The 12,320-nt window shown below is 42.2% G+C and overlaps 1 protein-coding gene across 1 annotated transcript in view; it reads left to right on the top strand.

The window, feature by feature from the left end:
• The first annotated feature begins 127 nt into the window (after window positions 1-127).
• Window positions 128-12,320, top strand: part of itga9 (integrin, alpha 9) — a 50,037-nt gene continuing 37,844 nt past the window's right edge. The window contains exons 1-10 of the mRNA XM_085181801.1: window positions 128-959; window positions 1,236-1,363; window positions 3,435-3,541; window positions 5,696-5,819; window positions 7,684-7,751; window positions 10,641-10,770; window positions 10,857-10,942; window positions 11,025-11,087; window positions 11,514-11,651; window positions 11,973-12,078. Of these exons, the coding sequence (XP_085037927.1) occupies window positions 772-959; window positions 1,236-1,363; window positions 3,435-3,541; window positions 5,696-5,819; window positions 7,684-7,751; window positions 10,641-10,770; window positions 10,857-10,942; window positions 11,025-11,087; window positions 11,514-11,651; window positions 11,973-12,078 (1,138 nt within the window). The 5' untranslated portion in view covers window positions 128-771. The remainder of the gene's footprint in view (window positions 960-1,235; window positions 1,364-3,434; window positions 3,542-5,695; window positions 5,820-7,683; window positions 7,752-10,640; window positions 10,771-10,856; window positions 10,943-11,024; window positions 11,088-11,513; window positions 11,652-11,972; window positions 12,079-12,320) is intronic.

The following is a 12,320-nucleotide window of genomic DNA, read 5'->3' as shown; positions in this document are numbered from 1 at the left end:
AATGTGTTTAAAGATTCCTTACTTTTAACTTCAATTAAAAAACGGCATATCACCAACTCCAAATGTATGTTGCAAATTGAATTGGCTACTCATAAATGACATGCTGTATGTTTAAAGTCAGAATAAGATTGAAATGAAACCTGTAACTTTTAAAAATGATGAAGCTGTCACTGTTCATCGTGACTGGAAAACGTCAGGGGGCAGCAGTGCGCCCTCATCCCTCGGTTTTGGAGAATCCAAAGCCCCCCAGAGCCCACGGGTGAAATGTGATGCTTTCTAAACCCTTCTCTTTTCTCCGTGACCACGTTACCAGCGTCCCTGGACCACAGTAAGAAAAAAAAAACTCATTCCGGCTGCTCCTTTCACGCTAAAACCTAGACTTTTCTTCTAACGTCAGAACGGTGATTAAACCAAACAGCGATGCTCTTATTTTAAGTAGAACTTCCCTTACTTCCAGGAAATCTCTCGCTAACTTGACAGCTGACTGCATTTATCTCAGCGACAGCCAGCCTGCGAGCGAGAACCTCCTCAGATTGACACAGAATGGAGAGAAGCTGACGCACCGTTATTTACCGGAACGTTAACTTTTCCGTTGCGACTCTTTCCTCATGCCATCACAGTCTACATGCTCAGCAAGACCCGGAAAATACTTGAAAGATAGCTTATAACAGTTTGCCCACTGAAGAGCTCACTACTCCTTATTGGCTTTTTCTTTGCCTCACTTTTATTGTTATTTTTATTTTTGGGGAAACTACTGCGTTATTACGCACGATGCGCAAAGGGATGGCTCCTCCGCGGAGATACAGGACGGGAGTACGAAATGTTTTTTATGTTTATCTCTCCATTTCAATGGCTTATTCTTACAACATAGACTTAGAACATCCTTTGGTGTTCCGCGGACCAAATTCTAGTTTTTTCGGCTATTCTGTGCTGGAGCATTATCACGACAACACACGCTGGTGAGTCCCATTTTGCATTTTCCGACAACGACGCAATGAATTTGTGTTTTTGTCGTCAAAGTTTAAATGTCTCTTGAGCCCAACTTGCATCCACACCCAGATACCTAAAAGTACTTGTAACAGCCCGCACTATTTGCATTCCAAATTCACTGCATGCAATAGGATTTCCCATTTTTAGGTGTCAGAAATGTATTAAAGAGATGTATGTTGAAGTGTTTTTGGGGTTTAAAAAAAGCATAACTCTGTCCTTCCTCTCATTTCTTGTTGTGGATGCAGGGTAATAGTCGGGGCACCAAAGGCAAACTCTTCCTACAGTAGCTCTGTGCAATCTCCCGGAGCTCTATATAAGTGTCGAGTTCACAGCAACCCTGATCGCCGCTGCACAGAGATGGATCTGGGAAGAGGTCAGTCACACAAACCCACAGCATCCATACAAACACCACACATTAATGCTGAAGCAGGCAATGCATTCGGTCATACACACGTACAGGTTATAACAGAATCGTTTATTTTATTTTATTGTTTTTAAACCCACTACCTGGTGCTGTCCTCCTGCTACTTCTTCATCATTTATTGCATAAACTCCCCCAAGTCTCTGTTTTGTTTAACCAGAATAACGAAATCGTATATTGCTGCTAACACTGTGCGCTGTTATGCTTTTAGCCCATAACTTACTATATCGAGACATGAAAAAAAAAGACAAGTGGGTTCTGTGTGCAGAGGTGTATAAATATTTTTGATAAATATGATTTATGCCTTTGCTAATATTTTCCAAGCAAGTGAGCCAAAAGCTGGGGCTTCGACCCCCACCCCCCATCCCCCCTCCTGCTCTGTTCCTGCGGTTAAGAAAGACGGGGTGCATGCATGGCTTCAGTATGAACCCCATTCTTGGTCACTGTGTAACCAAAAGATATCTACATATGACTGAAACACAGTGACACAGAGAAACTCTTCTGTGTTCCCAATTTACTGGATTCATTGTTGAAATGAAGAATGATGCTTACAACTGATATGCAACATAGATATTTATCTTTTTGTAACTTTATTCTCCTGCTGATCTTAATTTGCTTACCCTGGATCCATGATCCTTACAATGTGCTTGTTCAGGATTTCAAACCTCTAATACCAATAAAGCATTCAGATTACTGCTTTTTTTATTTATTTATTTTTATCATAACTCATTTGCTTTTATATTACGCTGCATGTCCTCTTGATTTTTCCATTCAAAGTTTGATTTCCTATTTCTGTGCTGATGGTTCCTGAACCTGCTAACTGCTAACTGCTGACTGACCAAATTGTCAATGAATTTTGCAAACATGTTATAATTAATAAATGAAAGCAAGCAGTACTGGTTGTGATCAGTCTTTAACTTTAAAGCAAAACACCAGCTCTCCTCAATAAACTTGAGGTAAAAGGCTTTCTCAAGTTATTTTACCAACAGTGGCTGCTTTTGACTCAGTTCTTGCACCTGACTGTGTTTTTGTTTTTTTTACTTGTTGAACCACTTTACACTGAGCTATGAATCACTCAAGCATAAAAAGGCAAGATGAATCAGTGCTGTGTCTGTACACACATGCAGCTTATCAAAGAATCCATTTTAAAGTGTATCTTTTAATAACTTGTTTCAATGTTTCAATAAATGTTGAACCTATTTCTCATTTTCCTCATAAAAATGTAAAAAAAAAAAAAAAAAAAAGGACGACTTGAGACTTTTGCGTTTTTGAGTAGTGAGGGTCGTTCCGAACATCTTAGAGGACTCGCCAAAGCTCTTCTGTGGATTTAGGCTTTCTCGTCATGACAGCCTAAATCCATGTAATCCCAAGCTGACTTGGGATGTTGAGATCAGAGGCGTGTGGAGGCCATACCATGTGCTGGTAGATGTTGCTGGTGAAGACAGATCTTTGTGACTCTGAGTGCACGCCTGCGGTTGCCATGCTGTAGAATGAATTTGGGACCAATCTGACGCCTCACCAGTGATAGCCAAGGATAAGAATCTAAATACAACCTTTGCACATGACTGGTTCTTGGTTAGAAAGCTCGTTCAGAGATCTGGAGCTGCGGCAGTCAATGGATCAGATAGTCACTTCAAAGGAAATTGAACTGCAACAGTTGATAAATTAATCATTTGATTGTTCAAGCACTGCAAATTTGAGGATTTGTTTACCGTCTGTGTTTCCACATCATAATGACCTTGAGTATTGTAACATTACTGGTCGATTAAGAAAATAATGAAAATAGTCAATGGTATTGAGTGTACCATCTGTAGAGGAATCATTGTTAAATATGCTAGACTTAGACTTTTTTTCCATCTCCAGTTTTTGAAACGGTCAGCTGTGTGATAATCACTTGCAGAATCTGCAGAAAGTGAAGAGTAAATACCGGATCTCTAAAAGCTGACACTTGACAAGTCGCCCACTCCAAAAGGTCCTCCCTCCTGTGACTCAATGTCTGCAAACTGCTCTCATTGTCTTTCAGGAAACAGGCAGAGAGAGTCGTGTGGGAAGACTTGCCAAGGAGACAGAGATGATGAGTGGATGGGGGTCAGCCTGGCCCGCCAGGACAGCGCCAACGGCAAAATCCTGGTGAGCAGAGCGACAGAACACAACAGTCGTTTCTGCAAATTGTTTAATTCAAGCCATGTTGTAAAAACAGCCCCGATTATGCCAGCATCATTGTAACAAATGTCTCACCATTAATCACACTGTTACACCACAGCTGCTCTCACCACTGCGGTCTTTCTTAAGAGAAGACAACTCCTTCTTTCTGTGTGCTTGTTACATTCTTACTAACTTTGAGTGCCATAAATAAAAAAAATTTAAAAAACGAAGAATTTAAATAATGAATCGGAATGATTTTCTATTCAAAAGTGGAGTAACATCAGCTGGAATCGACTGTGTGGTTACATAATTCTGTGAAACATTCACCTCGTGTGTGGAGCTGGAAGAGTCACTGGAACAGGGTTTTTTTTTAAATAAAAAAAGCAGACTGTTAGATAAAACAAAAGAAAGCAGAACCTGGTTTAGAGGATTCAAATGGTGCTAATCCCAGGGGCGCTTTGCTAAGTGTTTGCACAGAGATCATAGGGCAGCTGGCAAAGTTTGTTTAGGCTTCAGCCCCTCTGCAGCGGTCCCATCCAAGAGCGGCTTTTCATTAAATATTAACCCCCCGCCTCCTGCGGTGGGCAGCGCGGAAACTAGTGGCAATGCAGGAGAGTTTGAAGCTGTCAGGTGGGTGGGCAGCTCTCTCATGTTTGAATACCTGTTGCTCAAAGACATCCCGATGACTTTTCATCCATCCAAACCTCTCTGGTCCATTTCTTTAATACCTCACTGGAATGTACTGGCACAATTTTCAAACCAATACCTTTGGCTTTACCCATCAGTGAAAATGTGAAGACTTCTTGGAGCTGTCAGCGTTGGGAATTTGAGCTTAGCGTTGTATAACAACACACCGAGTAGCTGCACACTCTCTGGCCATTAGGTCGAGGCTTATGATAAAATAAAGGTGGTGGCTTTCCAGAGCCACGTGTTGCTGGGCCTCTTTTTTTTTCCTTTTTTCTTCTTTTTAAAAAATGTCATCTGAATGAACTCATGAAGGGAAACGGCTGTTTGGCAGATGTGTACAGTGGTGATTTCATCTGTGCTTTCAGTGGAGGCCTTTTTGTTTGTGACCAGCGAGGTCTTTTAAAACTGAACAGGAACATGACAACAGCACAGATTCCATACTCCAACCATGAAATTCTCAGTTGCTGCGGAGCGTGTCAGCTGCCTTTTTGCTATGTTTATATCAGCTGATGGATCTTAAAAAAGAAAAAAAAAATCTGCTTCTACTCAAGAGGGAGAGTTTATACTGATATTGTTACTTCTGTTGGCCAAGTTTTCCTTTGAAACACAAGGGTTTTTCAACATAGCATCTTGCTTCCAGACAGTCATCTGATGCGTTTTGTATGCCCACAATCTGCCAAGCTCTTGTTTTCACTGAGACTGGCTATGTGTGTTTTTGGAGTTAGGGCGGGTGGGTTCTTTTGGGGAGGGAAATGAAGTGGACTCTGTGTGCACAGAGGCATCCAAAGCTGTCCCCAGAGCCACAGGGGCTCCACCACCATTCCCCCCAGGGTCCTAAATCATTGCCACATTTACACATTTATGTGGCCTCTTTTGTGCAAAATTTGTAAAATCTGCTCTGTATTCCTTTTGCTTACTAAACACTTGGCTGTTATATTTTTGAAAAACACAGTGGAAAGTATTGTTTGGAGAATTACCCCCTGTACCGTTCATGCACTCCACATTTCCACTGCAGTTTAATGCAGGAGAAGTTTGCTTCTTTGTCTTTTGATCCACTTTATTTTTTCGCTGCGTGTGCTTTTCTGAACTTTTGGCCTCTCTGTCTCTCTCACTCGCAAAAACCTGGAGGGGCCGTCCTGAAATTAAAACTTTTAAAACGCACGGTCATTGATGTGAACATTTTGTCGCTTGAGCGTTCAAATGCTGCATGGGAAAGACAGATCTCGAGATATTCACACCACAGACCATGGCTGTTATGGTCAGGGTTATGGATGGGCTTTAATTCCCCCTCTCATTGACGATCATTTGACAGCCACAGAGACGCGCTGACTCCAGGCCGGCGAGAAAAAAGGGGCTTCAGTCGTCACTGCTGATCAACGCCTGCCTGGAGTTTGAGCTGTTTGTGTTTACGGAAATGCGTATGTGTTGTTCACTCATGCTTTTCTCTCACAGGCTTGTGCTCACCGCTGGAAAAACGTCTTCTACGAGTCAGAGCATATCCTTCCGCATGGATACTGCTCCATCATTCCCCCAACGCTCCAGCGTGGGACAAAAGCACTTATCCCCTGTTATGAAGGTACAGTACAAGCAAAATCACAGCACTCATGTTGTTGGGGCTTTTCTTTATTTTAAATCATTCTGAATTGGGGCGAGAGAGCTTGTCACTGAATTCCAGAAGCTTAATCAACTAAATCTATCTGAAATCAAAGTGTAAACTTTGGTTATGACCTTAGCGTGTTCCATCATTTTTTTGTGTCTGGAAAGTACCAGAAAAACAACCCTGAAAGCCACTCAGAAAGTCCAGACCTTTGCCAATCTGCTGCCAAAACTGCATAAGTGTCTTGATATTTTTGCAACACAGTCTGGATCTGCACCAGCAATCAACCCGTTTCTCCTCAGCTAATGCTTTATTCCAAGTTTCATGAAAATCAGATTGGTAGCTTTTCATAATCCTGCTGAATAAATGACTAACCAACCAATGGCGGAGGCACATGACCTTCTTGGTTGAGTTTATAAAATGTAGGTTTAATAATGAAGTCCAAGTATGGTTTTAGACTGCTCTTTACTTTTACTCTTGGCTCTTTATGATGACAAAAAGAGGAGGGAGGAATCCTATATCAGGGGCTTGTGAGGGGCAGCCAATCAAAGGAAAGGTGGCTCACAGGGAAAGAGAAGCTTGTTTCAAAGAGAGGCTGCACCGAGGCTTACTATAAGTTAAATACGGAATATTCTGAGCTGTCGATCATGTAAAGGTACGCTTATACACTTATAGTTAAAATGAAAATCAAGGTCTATATAAAAAACTGGTGAGGTCTGACCCATAGAGTGCCAGGGGACACTGAGACGGCAGAACTCAGTGGTGCCACAGCTAGTGAGATACTCTCTAGTTTTTATTTCAGATCCCTTTAATAATTTAACATCCCTTTAGATAATCCACACAGACTGTAGAACCCTGTAAGAGGCCCAGGCTCCCAGGTTTGGAATAACCGGTTTGTTTTGTTCGTCCTTTCCCTTTTACATATTTTCACGGCACATTATTTCTGTAGCCAGGAACGTCACTGTAAAAGCCCCACGTCTGCCTCTGATTTCTGATTGGTGTCCTGGCACCAGGGAACAGTAGTGGGCGAGCCCTAAAGTGTGATTTCTCTCCCTCAAGTTCAACTTTGGCAAGAGCCAGCTGCGGCTACAAAAGGACACCCAATTTGCGAAGCCAAATATACGAGCATTTGACCTGTGGAAGTGCAGAGTTTGTCTTCCGTTTTGCACCACTTAGCCAAAGAAAATTATTTTCACAAAGGTATAGTGCTGGCAAATTTATTGAAGCGGTCTTACGATGCAGATTTTGGCTTAACTTTGCCGAAATCAGGTGCTTTTAAGCAAAGATTTGCTCAAGTTAGAGAAATTCAATTTTGTTATGATTGCAGAAAATCAAATCCATTTGTCCTGCAGGTTGTTTCAGTTCGGGCGCCCGCTACAACACTAAAAATGAAGTTCCATTTGAAAAATAATGTGCTGTAAAGCATTTAATGGCCACTCTTGTAAATGTGTTCTTCACATGTTTTGTTATGTGACTCAGAGCTACTTATGAAAGCCTGGTTTACACCTTAATCATGCTCCCAGGTCAGGATTTCACTTCCTTTGGTGACTCATGTTGCCAGCAGTTGCGGGGAGAGAGGCCAGACACACTTTGCATGGGACCATATTTGCAGTGCATTTTGTGCCGATCCAAGCTCAATATTTTCGTAACCTGAGAGCGCATGTGAGAGGTCGTTTCATTGAATGTGGTGTTGCACCCCTTCTTTCAGTCTGCTTTCTGCCCCCAGACTCTTCTTGGATGGGACCGGGACTTTGACTAGCTCCATATGGAATGCAGGAAAAACTCCAGTAAACGCTGGCTCAGGCACACAGTGAAATAATTTGTGGTTTGTTTTCTCTTACAGACTATAAGCAGAAGTATGGGGAAGAGCATGGCTCGTGCCAAGCTGGGATAGCGGGAGTTTTTACGGAGGTCAGTAACAGTGCTTGTTCATCTTTGTGAAGTCCCCCGGTTTCTGTCAGGTTGACACAGAGATAGTGTTTCTTCTCACTGTTTGGTAAATTTCTATATTTCATCGTATCGCCACATGTTTACAAGGCTCTTTGAAATAGTCTTGCTTGAAATTATGATCTTTTTCCCTTTGCTCGCCTCTTTGTCACTTTGATGCCTTGTTTTGTATTGACACGGGATGTCATCCATGATCGCGTATAACCTTCTCAGCAGTAGCATCACATCCTCCTTTATAGAAGACTTGGGTGTGGTCCAAATTCTACACTCAGATAAATATATTTGTATCAAAACCACCAGTGCTCTGCTGACAATTGTAAGCTAATGTTTTCAGAGATAGCAGATAGGTAGGGAAGGATGTGGCGGCCTCACGTGACCTCTGGTGTGATTCCACGAGATAAAACGTTAAAGAAAATACGAGTTTCCTTTTCTCTGTGGCTTTGATGCTCTTGTCTTGCCTTGCTTTGTATTGACACGATATCATTCATGATCGTGTATTACCTTTGTGTATCTTACAAATACCTATTGTTCTCCCAAACATATCTTTTCTATTCTAAATGAGCTCTCAAAGTGCTTAGTTTCCTACATTTTTTTTTTTTACCTATTTCACCCAATCACACTCACATTCATACAAGCGCTCCTTTGTCACATTTGCACACACGCTCCAATTCATCAGAAACAACTTGGGGTTAAGTATTTTGCCCAAGGATACTTCAAGATGCAGACTGGTATAGCTGGGGAATCAATCCACCGGTCTTCCAACTGGTGGATGCTGCACTTTCACACAGCTGCCCCATTGAACTCAGTCAGTGAAGCGCCTGAGTGGAGTTGGTGAGAGGAAGTGCAAATAGATTAACTCTTAATGCATCTTAGCAGAACTGTAGTGTGACAGGGGAAAAGATGCATTTGAGGGGTTCATCAAAAAATTGAAAAATGTATTTTGTAAACAGTTTAGGACTCTTGTTTTCAATGCATGTGCAGGATAAGTCTTTCCTGTGAGCCACGTGTTCCTCAAAGGTTCTTTTCATGTCTCAGATTACACTTAAGCTTAATTTGGAAGATACAGTAATGTACAGTAGACCGTAAATGGCTTAAAATGTGTCCTCAGAGCACAGCTGTGGCCCTAGGCTAACAAACATTTTCACTGGCAAGAAATTCATTTCATATCATTTTTGCACTTCTCCTTTATTTTAGCTATGCTAAATATTATTTTAGCATATGCGTAGCCTGTTACTATTATTAAACTCCAGTCGTTTTCAGGTTTGCCAGTGTGAGGATTTTCCCATTTACTCCTGTTAGGAAAGGCAAAATAAATTACCTAGAGACCTTTGGATTATGGAAAAAATGTGATGGACATTTTCCACTATTTGCTGCCATCTAACAGGCTTAAATGAATAAATAAACATGAACTCTAAATTTGCGCACTAGCTTTTATATATACACACAAATGACTCAAACAGTCAAACCACATGCAGAACACATGGCTTTGTTTTTTTTAAAAAAGGTTGTTCTTTCATTTATACTGCACATTAGGGGTCTTGTAATATTTTGGATAACTATGAAAAGTGAAATGTTTATATTACTACATGATAAATATGTGAGTGTTGGTAATTTAAAACTTTAGAAAGACACAGAAGAAGGCGTAGAATGTACCTGATTATCGATTTTAAATTGAATTCATTTGCACACACACACACACACACACACACAAATACACAATAACAAGCAATATCTGTATTGTCAGTTCTCAAAAACATCACATGCTTCAGATTCTTAGATGTGTGTTCCAGAGCCACGTTGCAGAGCCTCAGATTCACAGATGGTTTCGGGGATCTTTCCGTTGTTCAAGTAAACCCCAATGTAAAATCGCCATAGATAAACTTCAAAGACCCCTACAGGTGGCCAGCCTTCAGTGGAACTAAAGATTTTACTGTATGTGACATGCTTTTGTCCAACTCATGGGCATGGAGAGGAGGATGCGATTAACTGCTTCTGTTTGCGCACTTTGTGTTTAAGAGTTATTGCAACAAGAGTGACTCCTTGGTTAAATCATTTGGATAAAAGGCAGCTATCTGCACCTCACGGGAGAGCTGGATAAATATACCATGCTGAATGATACCACGTTAAATAATTTGGATAAAAAGCAGCTATCTGCTGCTCATAGGAGAGCTCTAAGTGACACCATGTTGGTTTCCACAATGAACCTAGTATTTCCAAACCAAAGAGACTTCATCATCAAACCCTTTTTTTTCACGAATGACCGACCTGAGTGTGGATCTGTTAAAGTGTTTGAACCCCCTACAAAGAATGTGAAGAATTTAAAGAAACGGTGTCCAACCGTTAAACCTTTATCCTTGTTTGAACCTTGGTCGGTACGCCTTGTGGTGCCCAGATGTTTGACACCACAGCACAGAGTGCATACCGCTGAGTAAGGTCCTGACGGTGTTTTTAATGTTGTTTGCACAAAAGGAGCGCGCTCGGTGCTAACTTTACATCCTCCTTTGCAACCGACTCAGGCGTAGTCCAAACAGAGCATCTTTATTGCCGTTCCATTGTTAGCTTAAATATCCGTGAACCGTTACAAGAAAAATCTTTGAGCAACTTCATTTCACAGCTTTTAGATTTCCTTCAGCTCCGAAGTCTCCATTGTAGCAAGGAAACCTGATACTGCTGCATGTGTGTTTAAGAACAGATAGTGAAAACCATTCTGTGGTTGTTGGTTAACCAGATGTTCACCCGACAGCGTTTTCCTTTTTTTTCCTCCCCCTCTCTGCAGCAGGCTATTGCAGTGCACACAGGGGGTGAATCCCTGCCACTTTTATCTGCATGAATATGCGGCTGTCTCATTTTCAGGAGCTGGTGGTAATGGGGGCACCGGGGTCATACTACTGGACTGGGACGGTCAAGGTGTACAACCTGACTTCGGACTCCTTCTATAGCCTGAACAAAGACAACATTGACTCCCACAGATACAGCTACCTTGGTGAGAGCCGGTTAATAAGAATATAATGTTGAATGACATACATCAGGACAGAGGCGGCTGCAACAAATTATTGCCTCTGTCTCCAGGCTATGCTGTGACTGCTGGACACTTCTCCTCTCCTAATGTAATAGACATCGCTGCAGGGGCTCCTCAGCACAGCGGCAGTGGAAAAGTAGTGCTTTCATCTTCATTTTCAGCCATTCGAAGTCCTTTTGTGTCGGTTGCTGAAGTGATTCTGTTTTTTGTTTTTTCAGGTTTATATTTTTAAAATTGATGGTGCATCTTTGGTGAAGATTTTTCAAGCCTCAGGGAAAATGGTATGAGCATGAATGTGTGGTCCCGGTGTGCCTGAGGAATCATTGACTCTTTCAGACACACTGCTCTAACTGTTTTGTTGCCAGAAATACACTGTTTTAAAAAAAAGGAGCACGCTTGCCACAAACTACAGCCAGGGGGGGGGGGGGGGGGGGGGGGGGGGGGGGGGGGGGGGGGGGGGGGGGGGGGGGGGGGGGGGGGGGGGGGGGGGGGGGGGGGGGGGGGGGGGGGGGGGGAGGCGGCTAATGTTTTTCATTCAGAGTAACTAAAAGAAATTCACGGTAGCTTGAAGCTGTGTTGATATTCCCTTAATATTGGTCCATAAAAGCAGAAATAATCCAGTTTAGATGTGAGCTGTGTGTGAAATGAATGAACCGTTCGTGTTTCTGTGATCTGACCCATTGCTTTGTGGCTCACCTTGGTTCCAGATGGGCTCTTACTTTGGCTCCTCATTGTGTGCAGTTGATCTGAACCAGGACGGCCTGTCGGACCTGCTGGTGGGGGCACCAATGCACAGCCAGCTCAGGGATGAGGGCCAGGTGTCTGTGTACCTCAGCAGAGGCAACGTGAGTGGAAACTGGAGTCAGCAGGAACATGAGAGCATAGCTTGCAGACTTGTTTTATTATATTTCCATTATTATTTCCTGACTGTGGTTATCATATAACAGTGGAGTGGGGTGAGATTCAGCAGTGGCGTTATTTAACCGCTCCTGTTTGTACACTGTATGTGTAAAAGTTATTGCAACAAGAGCGAACAAAGGCTGCTATCTGCAGAGGTGGCCAAGGAATTTAATCAAATAAAAGCTGAAAATATGTAACTGCAGCTTTCTGTTTTTCCTCTGCTGGATCTGGATATAAATGATTCTCTTGCCTGATTTTCTTTTTAGGGGGTCATGGAAGAGGATGGCGTGTTGACTGGCGATAGCGCTTTCAATGCACACTTTGGAGAATGCATTGCCGCAATCGGAGACATAGATGACGACGGCTATCAAGGTCGGTACAAAGCAATATTTTTAAAGCTTTCTGCTTTGCAAATGAAAGATTTAATTATATGAAGCTTTTAGGTGAGCTTCACCGGCATGTGAAGCTGTAAACGAAAGAGAAACTTCACATCTGGGGTTTGTTTTGTTTTGTTTTTATAAAAATCTTTCATGGTCTTTTTAATGCTTAAACAATAGCTCAGAGGCTCAACCAAAGAAGACATATCTGACCTCTCATCTGTCACTGCTGACAGA

Source organism: Neolamprologus multifasciatus, chromosome 13 (genome assembly GCF_963576455.1).
Source record: "Neolamprologus multifasciatus chromosome 13, fNeoMul1.2, whole genome shotgun sequence".
Lineage (NCBI taxonomy): Eukaryota > Metazoa > Chordata > Actinopteri > Cichliformes > Cichlidae > Neolamprologus > Neolamprologus multifasciatus.
This window is presented reverse-complemented; position numbering and strand designations above follow the sequence as displayed.